The sequence below is a fragment of the Falco naumanni genome, chromosome 1, assembly GCF_017639655.2.
Source record: "Falco naumanni isolate bFalNau1 chromosome 1, bFalNau1.pat, whole genome shotgun sequence".
Classification (NCBI taxonomy): domain Eukaryota; kingdom Metazoa; phylum Chordata; class Aves; order Falconiformes; family Falconidae; genus Falco; species Falco naumanni.
In genome coordinates this window covers 76544688-76562797 of record NC_054054.1, presented here as the reverse complement: position 1 = coordinate 76562797, position 18110 = coordinate 76544688, and the positions used below count along the sequence as shown (strand labels likewise).

At 43.8% G+C, this 18110-nt stretch overlaps 1 protein-coding gene and 1 long non-coding RNA gene across 4 annotated transcripts in view; both read right to left on the bottom strand.

The window, feature by feature from the left end:
* Positions 1-577: 577 nt before the first annotated feature.
* On the bottom strand, positions 578-7547 carry LOC121091025. Its single transcript, XR_005828803.1, has 2 exons — positions 4494-7547; positions 578-3567 (listed from the first exon to the last, which is right to left on the bottom strand). It is a non-coding gene; the product is annotated as an uncharacterized LOC121091025 (long non-coding RNA).
* A 43-nt stretch (positions 7548-7590) lies between these two features.
* FHIP1A (FHF complex subunit HOOK interacting protein 1A) overlaps positions 7591-18110 on the bottom strand; it is an 88266-nt gene continuing 77746 nt past the window's right edge. For all 3 annotated transcript variants that reach the window (XM_040600133.1, XM_040600143.1, XM_040600153.1), the window contains 4 exons: positions 16931-17971; positions 13244-13422; positions 12830-12968; positions 7591-8803 (listed from right to left, as the gene is read on the bottom strand). In XM_040600133.1, the coding sequence (XP_040456067.1) occupies positions 8553-8803; positions 12830-12968; positions 13244-13422; positions 16931-17971 (1610 nt within the window). In that variant the 3' untranslated portion in view covers positions 7591-8552. The remainder of the gene's footprint in view (positions 8804-12829; positions 12969-13243; positions 13423-16930; positions 17972-18110) is intronic.

The window sequence follows — 18110 nt, the reverse complement described above, 5'->3', positions numbered from 1 at the left end:
GCCAAACACAATGGGTAACAAGGAAGAGTAAAAGGGGACAATTGTAATATTCTTCCCCTTCCAGGGAAGGGAAAGAGCAGCTATAATCTATAAATTCTGGACTGTATTATGAAACAGCCACTTCTAAAATTTTTAAGGAAACCTTTCGCAGACGTACACAAAATATAAATTTCTTTCCGATAGAAAAAAGTGGTTTGAGTCAAATCTAGATGATGAATTTTTTTAACATTTGTGGAGATACGAGCTCCCACCTTCAGAGCGGTGGTAGCTGGCAGCACTCTGCCCCAGTGAGGAGGAGGCTCAGCAGGGCCAGCTGACATTGCTCCCAGTGGCAGCCGGCAGGAAGGGGCTCACCAATTTGACTGAAACAATACAACTGAAACATCAGATCCTATTTTGCCTGCCTAGGGCCTGACTGAGCAGCCTAAATACAACGGCCACCTTCCTCTGTGTCCTAAATGGAGCTCAAGGCAATTTCTAAGTACTCCGCAAGTGAACTCTGTACGGTGTAACACGGCTTTGGTCTGTATTTGCATAGCAGTAGTCAATGGAGCACATTAAAAGACAAAAGCAGCAGCCGCCTCAAGGAATTTAATATCTGCTATTGTAAAGACAAATAATAAAAAAAAAATCCCCGTGGGACAGGTGGGTCTGCAAGATAAAAGGCAGAGCCTATGAGCTGTTTGATGTCGGAACATTTTGCAGATCAGGAGCTCTCGGCATGGCTGTAGTGAGGCTGGGAACTCCAGAATGGAGACTGAGGCTTTGACCCCAACTTGCGATTCTTATTTAGCGACAACAGGGCTCCCTGATCTACTGATCGCAGATGCCATCTGTGCGACAGCATTAGGCAGGGTGAATTAAGGACAGTTTCGTGCAGATTTTCAGCAGCAACCGTCCATGAACAGAGGGCCGAGGAAAATGCTTCACAAATTAAAAGCTGACACCAGACACTGTCACAACAATCTCATCTGCTCGTTGCTGGAAGTCCTTTAAGAGGTCACTCCTGGGGGTGGAGAGATGATCCTTACTATCCTGTACAGCTGAAGTATCCCACATACGAGGTTGCAGAAGAGGAGAAGAAAGTTGTCTAAAAAGATGCTGGCAATGCTGAAGTGGTGAAGAAAGAATTTCTAGCGCTCAGCCTTGGCTGCAGAGTTTAATTTTAACTGCATTAAAAATAGAAGCACATGATAGGAACCTTAACTAAAAAATTTACAGCTAGAGGATTCACACTGCAATTTCACTGCGGCCTCTTTCCACTCCACTTCTGCGGCAGGGTGTCAACGCACTGTAATGTTCTCATTTCTGCTAGGAGCACCCCTCTACCTACACACTTTCACAACCACCGACCTCGGCGGCACCTTCTCGGTGATCTACGGCCCTGGGTGTATGCTCAGCACGTAGACGGTTTGGTTCTTTCACGTGAAGAAAAACAAATCGGGTTTTCACTCAACTCTCCCTTTCTCAAACCGCGTGAGAGAGATGGAGTAGCATGCTGCTGGTCGTGCTTGGTGCCTGCGTGCTGTTTATAAATACTCCAAAGTTCATTGGATTCTGCTGCACATAATGGCCGTGTAAAACCAAGTTAGAGCAGAGCTGAGGTCAAGATTGATTGACCCAGATGCTTAGAAGCTCACTTGCATTGGGTTGGCTGCTGAGCAGAAGTCGTCCCTCTCCCCTCAGAAGCCGCAAACTTTCAGGTAATATCTATTGCTAATAAGGAAGGCAGTAAAATAAATACGAAAATACAAAAAAGCTCTCTTGACCTGTGATTTGCTGCACCTTTTTGTGCCCATTGTGATGGCCCATGTGAACTCCACCTAGAGGAGCCCCCGGGCCGAGCCGGGTCGCTCCCAAGGGCCCTAGTGGGCAGTGCCCACGTCCTCCCTCTAGGACTATCCTAGTCCCAGACCCTTAAGGTCTCCCAGAGGGTGGACAGGCAGTTCACAACCATCTGCAGCGCTTGCTGACCAGCTGTGTACGTACAGCTGGAGAGGGAACCCTGACCTTTGCTGTTTCTCCCCTTTGGCTCCATGTGAGGCCCAGCTCAGGACCCCGCAAATGACTCCATGTCACCTGCTGGCTTTTCCCCAAAAAGAGACTGGTGACAGCTGTGCCAGACCCCACGTTACTCCCGCACGTACACAGGCAGCCAATTATTTCACCCCACATCCATCGCCTGGTCATCACAGCCCCTGGAGAAGGGCCTAGAGCTGGGTCAGTACTCACGGCTGCAGAGGTTGTACTACCAGGAGCTAATCCCAACAGCAGCACTTGAGGGCCAACAGGTTCGCCGTGGGGAACGCTCCCTCCACGCGCAGGCATGCTGTGTAAGCACCAAGCAGGATTCTGCAGACATATGGTCGCATCAGCCACAGCTTTATCTAAAGAACTTACACCCACTAACCAGGCATCACCATTGGTTAAGTTATATTTTACCTTCTGATTTCTAAAGTTTGAGAGGCCAGGTTTTCAGACTGGTCTTAGAGGCCATGAGGTTTTTCACACTGAAGCTCAAAAAAATGACTCTGGAGTTTTACGACAGACGCTGGTCAGAGTTTCCAAACCCAAGCTGTGCATGGAAACTGAGAGACACCTTGAGGGACACAAGACAACATTTCGCCTGAGCTCTGGCCAAACAGACACAACAGCACTGAGCTGGACACAGTTAAGTTCTCTTGGATTTGATTCATCCACGTTATTTTTTGGTCTAAATCCAAGCTAGTTATTTTTCAGGTACACAGCAATAAAACACAGCTGCTGTGGCATTGGCTTTGTCAGAAATGTAAGTTTGCAGGTATTTAGCCCATGAGAGGTAATTGTATGCGGGCAGTCTGCCGACGTGCCAGAGAAAGTTACTTGGTTGAAAAATGCAGCCTTTGCACAAAAGTTCCATCAGGGCTTTTAGCCCAGAGACTTCAGTCTTCATTTAATCCAGCTGCCACACAAGAACCATTATAATCAATGAACAAAAAGATTTGCACAGTCAGCAGCAAAATGCCACTTCAAGTACCTACATATTTGAGAATCCAAGTAATGCTCCTATTCATAATCAAGAGGCTTCCAACCGGGCGTATAACAAATGAAATGCATTGATGCTGAGCCACAACATGTTTACAAAAGGTGGTGGCCTCTAAAAAATAAAGTACATCTAGTCAGAGCTGGGCTTCCACTGCCAACAAAGTCACTGAAATAGCATTGCAGTCTGCGGCCGGACAGCTGGCACCACCTCATAGTAGCCAAATACCCATTTATGCAAGCCTGACACCACCTCAACAAGGAGCACTTTTTTTTTACTCTCCTTTGCACACTCCTGGCCCAAAACATTACGTAGCAGTGCTGTCCACTTGGACAGTTCTCATAGGGCACTGCCATATGCATTTTTCACATTTGCTACGAGTTTTTTGTTTCTGGTCCTCAGTAAATCAGAGCAACACAAACATAAATTCTTACAAAGAGGCAAGTGCCCCCTGCTCACCTGTAGTGTTTTACCTTTGGTTTGCTCATTAACGCAAGCAGCCTGGGTGTCATGTACCCTCCGTTTCTACTGATAATGCTCAAAAGCTGCAAGGAAGAACATACTGTAATTATCTAAATCTGATCTGGACACAGCAACGTTACTGTACTGTGCCAGAGCTATCTGAGTTAAGAAAAGAAAGAGGAAAATCCCAATATTCTACTCACAACCGCAGCTGCGGTTTAAATGTTACAAATGTAATAGGAGCCATCATAAAAACTGCAGGCATGACATAGCAATTTCAGTAAATACAGCACAGTAAATTGCTTATTAAATCAAGCTGCCCTCAAACAGGAGCTGTGGCTACAAATTCAAATGATACAATGACATAATTTAACGGCACCAAATCACACCGCTCCCATCCTTTCTTCCCAGCCCTGAGATTTTTAGCGCTTATAGAGCTTAAAAACCTTCCTGAAGCATGAAACATTCTGTGAGGCAACAGCAGAGTGTACAAAAGGGTAGTGAATGCATACACCCTGTGCTAGACAGTATACTCCTCTTGGTAAATAGAACTTAACCTCTTGAACTTAAACCCTTGGACTCTGTGGGATGCAGTAAGTTCGTTTGCAAATGTTTTTCTCTGAAGGAGCGAACAGACCCCTTGGGCATTGTGCCCAGGCCAAAGAGCAGCGAGAATGGCTCTGGTGGCAGAAACGCGCCTGTCCTGTCCTGTTCCCTTTCCAAAGCACAGCCCCTGCCGATGTCCACGGTCCACCCCAATCACACCGCGTCTTCTCCCATTCCAGGAAATGTACTGATCTTACAAAAAAAAAATCACATTGCATTGGAAAGGCTAATGCACGAAGCAGGTGTGGCAGCACGACACCACTGAATTCATCAGACTTTTTACATAGTGACAAACCCTCGTGAAAGAGGAAATAAGTAATTTATGAACTGGATGCTCTGAAGGATGTATCTGGGTGTGCTGGTGGAAGGGACAGCCCGAGCCTGCTACTGGGAATTTTCTCACCTCCGTGGAATACAGCTGAGAACCAAAGCTCTCATTTCTGTTCTTCCAAACTAAGGTCAGGAAGTTACCGGGACAGAAGAGGTAGCACATCTGTCCCATCTGAAACTACACCACCAACAACTTGATCAACAACGGTTTGAAATACCGTCTTTTTCTTTAGGGCACACATGGAAAAGATCAAATTCAAGAAAAATGCCTAGAATACAATAATAAAAAGGCTGTAAGTAGGGCCAACAACACAGCCCATGAACTGCCGCTGTACACGTCCCAAGATCAGCACATGCAAAGGGTGATACTGTTTTGAACGTAAGCCGCCGAGCGCAGTAGCCCCAGTGAACACAACCCGTACGTGCATGTGTGCTGAGACTGACCCACAGGGCATCCAAAAATGGCCAAAGGTAAAAGAGAATGACTACAACCGTTTTAAGACTAACCGTTCACTTTATAGGTAGGTTGCAAAAAAATATAGCAGATTGAAGTTGCCGGAAAGATCCCTTGCTACAGCAGAACAGCTTAAGAACACACTCAAAGGCTACATCATTAGAAATGTGGCACTCCCAGTTTGAAACATCTAGCAGGAGACTGGAAATTAACTTTGGTAGCACTGAGCCACCACCTGCAGGTGCTGGAATAGGCCTGCCAACCCCAAGACACTTTGTTTGTGAGTGGTGCTGAGCCACTGCACCAAGGAGGGACTGCTCTCATCACACACGCATGCGCTGAGTGCAGCGAATCCGGACCGTGGAGCACTTCCTTACTCTTGGAAAAAGCAGCATAATCTTGTGTCCTCTGAGGGCCTACTGGCTGCACCACCACTTGGACCACAGGCATTTAGGGTTTTTTTTGGAGAAGATGTATCATTGGTAAGAGACAGGGTAACATATTATCTAATTGGAGGGAAGGTGCTTATTAAACAAACATTTGGCTGAAGAACTTACACATAGGCAGGCGATTAATCTCAAAGATCAACATTTTCAAGCCATATCACAGGTTCTACGTTTTGAAGATGCAATTCCTGCCAGTATATTTTTGCTGGGTGCTGGGCATTATGCTACTATCACAACTAAGACGTGGCTACAAGTCTGATGCCGCTCAGGAACCCAGTAACAGAAAGTTACACACATGATGGCATTTTTACAGCCCCGAGCCAGGGTCACTGCACTCACCCGCCTCTTCCTTTCGGGGAGCTGACAGACAGATTTCTTGGTTACGAGGGGACACTGCGTACACACACAGTTCTGACCTTTCGGCAAGAAGTCCTTCCACATGATTCCAGATTTCAAAGGCTGAATTCATTCTGCTAGATGCAGAGCATAAGCTCTACTACAGCTTATGAGGTAAATCCTCCCCTTCCTCAAATTTAAAGATGCTTTTTTGAGCATTCCACATTTTAAAATCCCCACGTAGCTTAAGAGACCTGCTGAGACAAAACTGCCATGACTTTGTACATTTGTTGAAAACACCAGTTAAAATTAACAATCTCAGAAAAAATCCTTTCTACCCAGTAAATAAAGATTCCAATTTTAGAATAAAAACAAGGGAAGGGAGCGTTCACATAGTGACCTTACTGACTTCCTTGACCACTGGTCTGCAGAATTCTTTATTTAAAAAAAATATTTTTTTTCTTTCCTTTTTAAAAAGTCCTTCAGAAAAAGGATTGGATTGCTTCTGCAATTTAGCACTTATTTCTGAACCACTAAGAGTTAGCTGCTCACACGTATTTGGTACTTTTCCTTTTGCTCACGTAAAGTTCCTACCAGAAGAGGTGCGGAGTGGAGCAAGCACTGACACTGAATCCAAAATGCTAAAACACTTTCCATGCCCAACACTAGTGAACCCGCTCAGGCCAGGCCTGCGAGTACAGCACGGAACACAGCACTACTGGGAATAGTGGGAGCAGGAGTGGGGGAGTGGGGAAAGAACCCACCATGTCCTAGGACAAGTTTAACACAACGAAACAAACCAAACCTTGATTTTCTCATCGCCCATTCACAACAATGCAGGGGGACAAGAAGGAGCTCTCTTAAACCCGGATAACTAAGATTTACGAAAAAATCTGCAGCCTTGGCTTCAGCTTCCAAGGAAGCTTGCGAGGTGAAGCAGGGCCACGTCGAGGGCAGTAGGTGATTTACAGGATGGCAATGAAATGGTGCCTAAAAAAACAAGTTAGAATTGAAAGCAAACCAGCAAGTCAGCTAGCAAGCAACATGACCCCCAGCTATCGTGGATGTGAAGACTGTACAGCAAACAAGCAAAGACAGACCCCGAGGAGTTCTTGAGGGGATTTTGTTAGAGGTACACTTTGGGATATTTTTTTTTTCCTTGGAATAACCTACAGCAGTCTGAGACAATGAATGCGTCTCACAGCTTGTAGATTAAAGTACAACTTTTAAGAAGCATCTAAAGGATTCAGAATCTTAAATTACACTGCAGATTGCTGTGGAATTTGACCTGTAACAAATTAGACTCTTCTGGAGCGTCTTTGTTTTTTTGTTTTTAAAGTGTTCTTTTCCCTTGCAGTCTCTAAGAAAGCGCGTTTCAAAATCAGGATGCTATTAACTGGAGCATCCCACATTACGGAATTACAATGAGTAGGAGAACTAATGTTTGCAAGTGTTATTTCTCACTTCTGTTTCTTCAGATTTCTTGGAGTCAGTGTTAGTTTCGTTCCAGGACAAAGAAAGGGGTTTAAGGCTTTCATGAACTAAGCCCCTCTTTATGGAGCCAACTACAGCACACTGGAAGCACAATTATGCTACTAAGATAAGATGAAATGCAGAGGTGATGCACCAATTCATCATGTTTGGGTTCTTCTAATGAAGCCCATTACTCACAGAAGAGAATTTTCTCAAGCAGTTAGTCACCAGCAGACAGCTTTCCCTGTTATTCCTTTTTCTGCAGCTGGTGAATAGTCTGGTCTTCCCCTCACCATCCCCAAAGTGCAATATTAGGAAAAGTCAACACCTAAATTAAAAGTAAACAAACAGCATTTAACTTTCCCTTAACCAAAAAAATTAACAATAAAACAGAACAGCTTTCAGGAGCAAGCCAACCTTTTTCATTTAAAAAAAAAAAAAAAAAAAAAAAGACACACACACAAAAAGAGCCTGCTGTCCTTTTAATACTACTGAAAGGTATTGAATACCTTTCTTTAGCTTATTAAAATAAGCATAAAAACAAGCTACATACTAATTACAGCTTGCATAGAAACATTTTGTTCTGTACTTTGTGCAAATCTTACTAAATAAGGCATGCCGAAGAGCTTAGGTAGCAATGCAGTAGTTATCAAAGAATGCTGAGAAACTGCAAGGAAAATTCCAGGCAGTCTGCAATCCACATCCACTTACACAGTTCATTTGACTTCAAAGACCAACAGCTGATAGCTGCAGATCTGTCTGCAACACAAGGCAACACGGTATGTGTAGGGTCCAGCACCTGCTTTCAGCTAGTCAGGGGTTTAAGACACATAAGAACACTTGAATTCAAAAAACCTGAGCCGCTAGTTAAGAAGAGGGCTTCAGATCCGGACCGAGAAGAACCCCATTTCAGGGAAAAGGAAAGGAAGGGGCAAAGAGGACAAGGACATGAAGCAGCACAGCCCTTCACAGAAAGAGGGTTTGTGTGTAGCTTTATACTCTCAACTGTCCCCACGGGGCAATGTTTTTCCAAACCGTCTTCTAATAAGTTATCCAGAAGAATATATTTGGAACAGGAAAGGCTGAACTGTTTGCCTCCCTTAGCCGACCTACAAGTGTCTATTGAAGACATTCGACAGGAATCAGTGACACTAAAGAAGGGTGGCCATGTAAAGAGGAGGAGATAAAGTAGGAAGCTGCAGTAACAGCAGTATCAGAAACATCTAAAATAAGTTATGTAGCACAGAGGGAAATTATAAGGCCTAACATAAGGTAACAAGGAATAACATTTTGCCTCCTTCTTCCCCCTCCAAATCAAGTATTTTCAGGAAATATTGAAGTACAACCTTCCTTGGTAAGCAGCTTTGCATTAAAAAACTGTTTAAACTCCAAAAGCTTTTTAAAAAGACATTTAAAAAACCCACTAATAATAATCCTCAAAATCCCCCAGTATTTTGTAACATAAAATTGAATGTTCCTGGGCCAGAGCTGCCAGCTCCTTCAGGAACTCTGGGAAAAGGGCAGCTGCCAGTACGGCATTCCTCACGTGTGCGGGAAGGTCGGGATGAGCCAGGCCTTTCTTTCCTTTCTGTCCCAGGAAAGGCTGGAATACAGCCGGGTAAGCTTCAGACAGGTTCCTTCCTTTACCTGTGTTGCTGCTGTGCTGGACATTACCTAAAGCCAGGAAGAAAGAAGAGGAAAGAAAAAAAAAAAAAGACTCAGTATATTCAGTATATTAAGCACACACAGTATTTATTTGTACAGCGTCCAAACCCAGTTTACAAGGATTGTGTTCAGAGCTGTAGTTTGCAGTACCGAGACCACGCAGGGAGATACTCCACTAATCCAGCGTTTTAAAGTTCTACATGGCCTGATTTTATTACATTTTTTATTAGCTATCTTTCCCCAGGTTATATAATATTCAGTTCCAGCTCTGATGAGAGAAATATGTGGGCAGAACAGGAGTCAAGGGAAAAAGTAATATGGATTTACCTTATGAAACAGCAGATAAAATCTACCCATCTAGAGCCAGCATGGCTGTCTCAATGTAAATGATGCTGTGCTGTAGCCCTCCCCCAGATCAAAATATCATTTGGACTTCTCTCTCTTTCTCTGTCCCCTCCCTATGAATCACTGTGTAAACGGGCTTGAGGCCAAGCTACCACATCACCAAGCAAGTCTGAAGCAAGCTAGAAACTAAGGGGAAAAAAAGTTTGAAAATTTTATTTTTCTACCACTGTAGGCCCCACTAACTACACTTACCTTTAACTCCCAGTAAAGCAACTAAACATTAAAAAAAGAGCAAACAAAACCCACTGTGTGCTCTGCTGTATGATCTCTGCAGCCAGAGTTCAGTGAGTAAGGGCTGAACAAGCATCAGAACAGAGGGAATTACAGTGGCGGCAGCAGCACTTAAAATTTCAGTCAGTTGCTCCCTGTTTCAACCTGAAGCAGAACTGCACTTTAATTAGATGATAAATAATTTAGTGAAACTAAGAAGGTGACAAAATTTTAACAGTGATGGAAATAAATACTTTACAAAGATAAATTAACCTGCAGAACTCGCTGCCACAAGATATCGTCGAGACCAGAAGCAAAGGCAGATAAACCCCTGCCTAACTCGCAAACGGACGTTCTCATGAGCTGTAGAAGTAAATCATTAAAAAAAAAATAAAAAATAGGACTGTCATATTAAATCCCATACTGCAGATATGCCAAACGCTACACTGCTGCATTAAGACGAGGTTTCTTAGTCTTGGGTCACACCACCCTTTTTCTGAATCATCTCCAAGTAGCTACCTCAAGGAGCTGCAGATGAATGCCCCACCCAACGCAGAGCAAAGCAATCCCTCCGTTCCACACCTCTGTACTTTTGTTCCTTTCCCGTAGTTCTCCTAAGGCACTGTGGAATTACTGTACACTTCCAAAGAGCCAAAAGAAATTGTCATCTTCATCATCCAGCGCAGTTGTACTTTTCTTGAATTTCAAAAACCTTTCCAGCTCCAGACTTATCAATCATTTATATTGTTATTCTACAAATTTCTATCTACTGGAGACAGAGTACAAGAATTTCAGTGCTGCGTAAAATGCTGACTGTGGGAGGAAAAACAACTTAAATTATGAATTACAACGAAAAGATAAAGTTTTGAGCTTCCCTCAAAGATTACTTTTTTTTTTAGGTTTTCTAACATTAAAATGTTTCATAGCTAATAGTTTAAGGGTTTTTTGATAGTTTTGCCAATATAACCAGAATGCTAGTATACTGTCAAAGCTTTTGTTTCTAAATTCTTCCCTTCAAAAAGGATAGAAATTGATACATTTCCCTAAAAATAATTTTGATTTAGATTTAACAGTTTATGGGGCAGGGAAAGAGCAAAGCACAGAAAGCTGGTCTAGGGACCGGGGATCAGATATTTTTTTTCTCTGGTCAGGACTGTCCACTACTTCTTTCTAGTGTCAGGATGCAAACTGAATCATACAACTAGGAGAAGGAGAAAATGAGTACTCTGGCGAGATTGTTACCAACACACTGTAAGAAGGACAGCATTTCATATGGGATCTGCATCATGACAGCTCTACATATCTACCCAGAACCCAAGGTACCGTGTAAGGAAACCACATACTCATGCAAGCAGAAAATATAACAAATTGTTCATTTCTGCTCAAACACCTTCAGAGACCACTGTTCTCAAGAGAAATGCTCTGGAGTATTTGGGTTTTACATTTGTGATCCCCACTACGTCTGTCTTCCATTTTTTGGATGTGAATTCTGTGGGAGGCCAGTTATGCTCAGAGATGCAGAAAAAACTTTGGGGTTATTCACCACTTCTGTTAGGGGGGAAAACCCTTCAGAGAACACCTAATTGGCATGATGCTCAAAGGTGGCATTCAAGCTAATGCAAAGAAATTCGACGGAAATTCTTCTTTTGTATTCTTTTTTCATTTACCATTATTGTAGCAGTTCCTACCTTGCACCACTTAATCAATATAATGAGCTAGTATGGGTTGATGGACTACTGAGCCAACTTGCCCCCAGAATCAGATTACTTGCATCACCTGCCTTGTTGGGAATTAAGTCTGCAGGTATCCAAACATTTATTTACTCTCGATCTGCTTGTCAAGAGGTGCCTTCTTTGCAGGAGTTGCCACAACACAGAAGAAAATGTACCAACAGGGTGACTAAGCAGCCTTGTTTCAAACTCCTAAATAATGACCAGCATGAGTCAACCTGGCAAATTCTGAAGCCCACAGAAGACGACTGACGTAAAATAGAAAGTATATTTATATAATGCCATTGGGAATGCATTATATAAAAGTTCTTACTGCCAGCACCTGAAAAAAAGGACTCTAAATGTTGCCTCCTAATCTCATCTCCCACATGCTAGCTACAATACCGTGTAATAGTAAGGCTTTCTCATCTATGGCATGCAGAATGTAGGGCTTAAAATGCTACTGACACTTGCAATACACAGGTCCTTTACAGCAGGCACCTTCCTAGACCAATTCTTGATCCAAGCCAGAAGCAGCCTTAGCAAGATCATAATTTTATAGACTAATGTACTGCAAACCTTAGAAGTATATACCATGCTGACTGTAGAGTAGCTAAATTATTATTCAGAGCCTTGAAAAATGAAAATAAAATTAAAATGGCACATAAAAAGTCCCACTTTTCACATCTCTGGAAATCCAAGAAAAGTATAAACATCTTCACAGACGTATAGGCAGAGTGGGTGACTATTAATGACTCCCAATGATGAGTAAGCACATACCCATCAATGCAGCCTCTCTCGAACCCCGTTGCTGAGTCAACTCAATCACTGCGGTCACTGCTGTCACCACATTTGACATTCCCTCACATGGGAACTTGGCTTCTAAGGGAAACCTGCACCCAACATCACCTGCTCAACAGAAAGCTGAGAACAAGCACGTCCTCAGGGCAGGGCCCCAACTCTACCAGCTGCCTGGCTGTACCTGGAAAGTTCTTAGTTAGAATGTAAGATTCTTCATTTTCTTGTTCTTCCTAGCTTCCCCCATGGCAGTGTAAATACTGGTAACTGTCAAGACAGGTGTTGCATGCACTGTGCTTGAGACACAGCAGATGTTATGAAGTCCCCTGGAAAGCAGGCTTTTCCTGGGTTTTACACACATACCCCCACACCACCTCCCTTTTTTTTTTTTTTTTTTTTGCTTTGTTTTTCATTCAAGAAAGCACATTCAAAGTTTTCTGGCTAATATCTATCTCCTTCAGCAGTAGCTGAAACCATGATACACAGCCTTATTCAATTGTTGCAGAAATCAATTCATTCCGGACTTCTGTCCTCCCTACCATTTATCAAAAAAGAACCAATGACCAGCTGAAGGTCAGGCTAAAAATAAAATGAAATCATACACATATGCCATCTCACCTCATGCCTTGAAAGCAAGTTTGTTTACAGCCAAACTGACAGCAAGCCAAGAGCTGATTTTGTTACTCCTTTAAACAGACATTTTCTGTACTGAATAAAAGCTTCTAAAGAGCAAAGAATATCCAAATAGATCCATATACTGTAGCCTACTGAGCATCATCAGTTTCAAGTCAGAAGGATACATCTGGTTAACGATATTCACACCGCACCTACTTTTAATCATTCTGTAGAAAAGGAGAGAGGCAACTGCTAAGGCATTCCATCCAGCACTCCTCCAAGTGCGGTTAACATTTACCTTTGGTTAGCAATTCTTCTGCAGCATCAGACATGTCCACACGAAAAAGCAAGTACTGTTGGGCCTCCAGGAGAAGACCTGGGAAGTCTTTTTCATTGGAAGCAAAATGTTCAATTTTGTTTTTCACAGATGCCAGCACCTGCCAAAACAACAGTAACAATTACTTCTTCCTCCCTTGCTCCCAGTGCAGCCACAGACCGAACACCCAGGCTTTCTCTAGCTGCATTAAAACAGAGTTACGATAAAAGTTACAGTCATACAGAATTTCCAGTTCTTTGCACAAATATAATTAAAACATCGAAATGCGATGAGAGGCTCTCAGACAGGTGGGAAAGCAACAGGTGGAACTGAAAAGAGCTGATGTAAGGTTTAATGAGACACCAAGAGGCATGACTAACACTTGTGGTAAAGTACCTGATAAAGTGACCGCACACTAGGCTGAAACACCATGTTGGTGTTGAGCAGAAAGGAGCGAAGAAGAGGCTGTGGGTAACTTGCCAGCTGAGTAATAATCCCAATAAGCAGCAAATTTACATGCAAGGAATTCTCCAGCATGTTCTCCAGCTTCGACAACACTACACTGATGAATGGTCCTGCAAGAAAAGAAGGAACTAATGCTTTTCATTTTTGCAGAAACAAAATCCCAAGATCCAGGAAACAGGCATTTAAAATGAATTTTGATCATCATAACCAACAAATTAGACTTCCCACATGCTAATTAAAGCCAGCAAGGAGAAAACCCAAACTGTACCTGAACAGGCAAAATAGACTTAACAGAAGTGTTAAAAGCTTTCGTGATTAGAAGCACTTTTGCTAGCCAATCAGATTACATTAATGGCATATTTAACATGCATAACTATTCTACTTTACACGTGCCAATAAAGATGTAGCCTAGTACATTATGGTCTACTGTTCTATTCCCCTTGAAGTTAATTAGAATGGTACTGCTGGTTTCAATGCAAACAGAATCTGTCCTTTTTACTCGTGCCTTCTTTCTACAGAAGGACCAGGCAAAGTAAATTATAGCTAGCTCTCTTTTCTTATCAAAAAACTGTGGTGTTCTAAAAAAAATATGAAAGTGCTACTCTAAACATAAAAATTAAGATCTGTGATCGTTCACATCACGAGCAAAGTCATTTTCAGTACTGCAGTCACACAAAGCAGGGAAGACATTAAAATAGATTTATAAGCAAAATTATTGGTAGATGTCGGCTTTATCATATAAATGTCACCAATAAATAATAACTTTAGGTTGCGTATTCATGCTGCAGGATAACTACTGAAATACAGAAGCATTTACCATATACATAAACCCTTAGTGCTCAAGCTTAAGAAACTTTTGCAAGGCTGAGCACGATTTCAACCAAATACTACATCTCATTAGACAGTGCAGCTGACGTGAAGCTCTAGGCAGTCTCCACGAGTGACCTAAGCGCAAGCAAAGTCTTAGAAACGTCCCCTGTCCCACACCCAGTCCCACCACACGATTCTGGCTGCGTAACAGCTAGGGAAACCGTGCCGAAGAATGTCTGGGTGATGCAGCTACAGCACTGCTAGCTTTGAACATCCCACCCTAGTCCCTGGCACAAGAATGACACCATGGGCATTTCCAGGGTCAAGCAGGTGACAGTGATGCGACCCCATTGCAGCTCCCCTCAGCTAGCAAACAGCTGCCGTTCGAACCACCTTGGCATAGTTTAGTCCAGTTTAGGATGCCTGCTGTAAACTACAGCAGAGGCTAAAGCAATTCTGGGCCAGCGCAACAGCAAGGATCAAATCAGAAGTGCCTGTGTTGCCACCTCACCTAAGAGAACTACACTAAAAATTCAAGTCTATCATGGCTTATAGCAACCGTGAGTACCAAGCAAGCACTCCCCCGAGACTCATCTGTCACAGCTAATGCTGGCACAGCTCTACTCACAAGAGCAAAGGCAGGAGGGCCAGTGCTGACAAGGCTTTACATGGCTGCTACATTGCAACCACCATGTCAGCCATCAGAGTGAGGGTTGGTATCGCATCCTGCAAGAATCCCCCCCTGCCTGAGCACCCAACGCAGCAACCCTCAAAATTTTTGTTGAGATACAGTTTCTGGTGTCCCAACATAACCTACTGCTTCCCCTCTCATGTTTGTAGAGACGTTTTCACAGAGCTCCTGAGGACCACGGTGCACTGGGAGCTCTACTGTATCAAAAGGGATGGCAGGAGGAGGAGCTGAGATGTCGCTGTTTCTCTCCTCTAGGTCAGGCTTCAAAGCTGAGTAGGTAAAGCTGAAGCTAAATACTTGTAACAAGCGCTGTATGCCACTGCAAGAGAAGTTACCAAGATATATTTAAAGATTTCTCAGTGGCAGAGTGTTTTTCCCCCAAGAAATTATTGGAATGAGAATCAGAGGAACTAAGCAGAGTTTGCAAGCCTTGTAAGAAACAGGGTAAACAGATGAGAAGTCAAAAGACTACTCCTTTCCTGACTGTGCCTCTCTATGTGGCCATGAAGTCAAGCACTGATGGGGGGGGGGGGGGGGGGGGGGGGGAATAGAAATTCCTGTTCCTAAGTACAACAGTCTTTCTTGCTCAGCAGAAAACAAGGATGATAGTGCTTAATGCTTTCAAATTAGACATAGACACCAATAGGACATTTTCTTTGTAGATCCACAGGCTTGAAGACAGCATCTTTGCACTTCTGACACTTACTGGGTGTGGGAACCTCTGTCCAGTTATTCAAATCTACAGAGAGAAGCCCCATCCTATGACAGCATCCCAAAACAGTGAAAGCAAACAAAAATCCCTATCACACACATCTACAAACATAATACAACATTCCAAATTAAACATATTATTATATTTGAAAGACACTGCAACCCAACGTTTCTGAGCTATTGTTATGAGCACTAGGATCTCCACTAAAGCAAGATAAACAGCCTAAAAGTAAAACACGTTGTGGATGGGGAGCAAAAAGCAAGGCTTTTTGTGTTTTGTGGTGTTTCTGTTTTTTCTTTGTTTTGCTCAGTTGTGGATTTTTCATGGGTTGGGTGTGGGAATTGGTTTTGGTGTGAGTTTTTTTGGAAAGGAGCAAATGGAGGAAGAGACTACATGAAGAGTAAGAGACAGGGACAGCATTTTTGAGCTATATTTGACAGCAACTAACAGGAAACAGAAAGGTTTGAATGTGATTAGCTTCTGGTACAAGGAAATTGCCACCACAACAAGAATAGCAAACTAATTGAAAAACTGGCTGAATTTTTCAATTAAGAAACATTGCCAGGCATGCTGGCCATAGCTGACTAGAAAGGGGTGCATTTCAATGGACACGAATGTTTGCCCCCCATTTCAAATGAACGAGAAGCCATCTTATGGAGGTTTTGTTTTGGATGAGGCAACCTGGATACATGATTATTTTTTTATTACTTGCATTACTGTCGTATCTCAGAGACCTAATTAAAGATCGGGAGCCTGCAGCGCAGGGGGCTGCACAGCTACGGATGGAAGGCCCTGCCTGGCCTGCGGTAGCGCTGTCCCCCCCGCACGGCCGGCCGCAGGGACCCAGGCTCGGTGGGTGCCCCGCACCGGGCAGAAGCGCACCCCAACAGCGGGCGGGGGGCGGGGCAGGGCGTGGGGCGGGGCAGGGCGTGGGGCCGGGCACGACCCCCATGCTGCCACCTCGTGGTGAAGCGTGAGATAGCAGCGAGGGGGGAAACGGCAGCATCGGAGACGAAAGCCCCCAGAAAACCAAATCATTTAACCGGGCGCTATTAGAAAAGTTACTCCGACACCCTTTCAACTGCAAAAGCTTTCTCTAGAACGACGGAGCTCTCACCTACGAACACCACAACCCCCGCTCAAGATTTTAAACAATTACAAAAAAAAACCTGCAAGAACAACTCCCCTGAGCAACCCACACTGATGGCTCTGCTCCGCTTCCACTTTGGATCCCTCTCTCTCCTTGGACTGGTCTCAGCTACTTGAGCTATACCCTCTCCAGTGCCCAGGACTGTTTCTTCCTCTACACTTCTGCTGGGTGCCACATGGTGTGATCTCATTTGGCCACCTTTAATGACCGTGCCTTCCTGTATTGGTTATGTATGTAATTAACAGGACATTCCACCTGTAAATGGAGCACTCTGGCTCCTTGCAGCGTGCTTGGGAGAGAGATCCTCCTTTGGTCCAAAGGGAGATGACACGCTCTCTGCAGAAGGTGTGTCTACTGAGAAATTCTCAAAGTCATCCTCCTCATCTGCAGGACAGACAGGGTCAGAAGTATCCAACTTCTGCTCCTCCAAGCTTGCACTGTTTGGATCCAGTTCCTGAATAATCCTGTCATACTGTGCAATGAAATCCTCACCATCTGTGCTCAGCAGTCTTACACTTAAGTTACGATCTGCCTCCTGAGGAGAAAGCTTCAACTCTAAGTCTGGCTGTGGATCGATCTCAATCATTTTCTGGTTTAATTGTTCTTTCATTACACCCTGAGTCAAGCTTGAATTTCTCTTACTGTGCTCATCCAAGTCCGTTTCCAGCTGGCTCTTTTCAAGAGGCCCATTGGCCACAGTCTGGCTTCGGACCTCATGCTCTCTGGCTGCATTTAAAGTTTCCTCCTTGGAGTTGTCATCATCTTGAGTATCCTTCTGGGCACATAACCTGTAAACCATAACATCATCCTGAAAGTCTGATTCCTCTATGTAAGATCCTTTGATGAGCATGATGGCATTTTTTTTCATTTCTTGAATGTGCTTTGGTGGCTCTGCAGGTGGCTGCATCTCTGTGCTTCCCAGATCATCATACGGTTGTGGTGAGCTCACATCAGAACCAGGAGAAATCCCTGTGTCATAACTATCATCCCATTCTAGCTCCAACTGCATCTTCTCTCCAAATGGAGTCACTTGAGAGGAGCTACACACACTAGGTGTCCTTTGCTGGAGCCGAAACATGGGGTGTTCCACATCTGTACTGTTCTCCTCGGCAAGTGTTTGGATAAAGGTGTCTGGATCGGGGTTTACTCCATCATATAAGGCAGACCAAACCTTACAATCTTTCAGGCACTGGAGGATGGCTTCTTGAGCTTCCCCCAGGTACTGCAGGTAGCTGATGTCCACAGCTCTTCCATATTCCACAATGCAAGTAGATTCAGAAGAGCGTCTACCAGGATCTGAAAGTAAAGAAGATTACTCGTACCACGAGTAATATACCAAAAGTTGTCTAGCAAGGCACCTGCTAAGACATGGCAGGTAGAGTGTTTAGCCCCAACCATCCAATAAGGCAGGAAGGTCACAGCATAAAGATTAAGA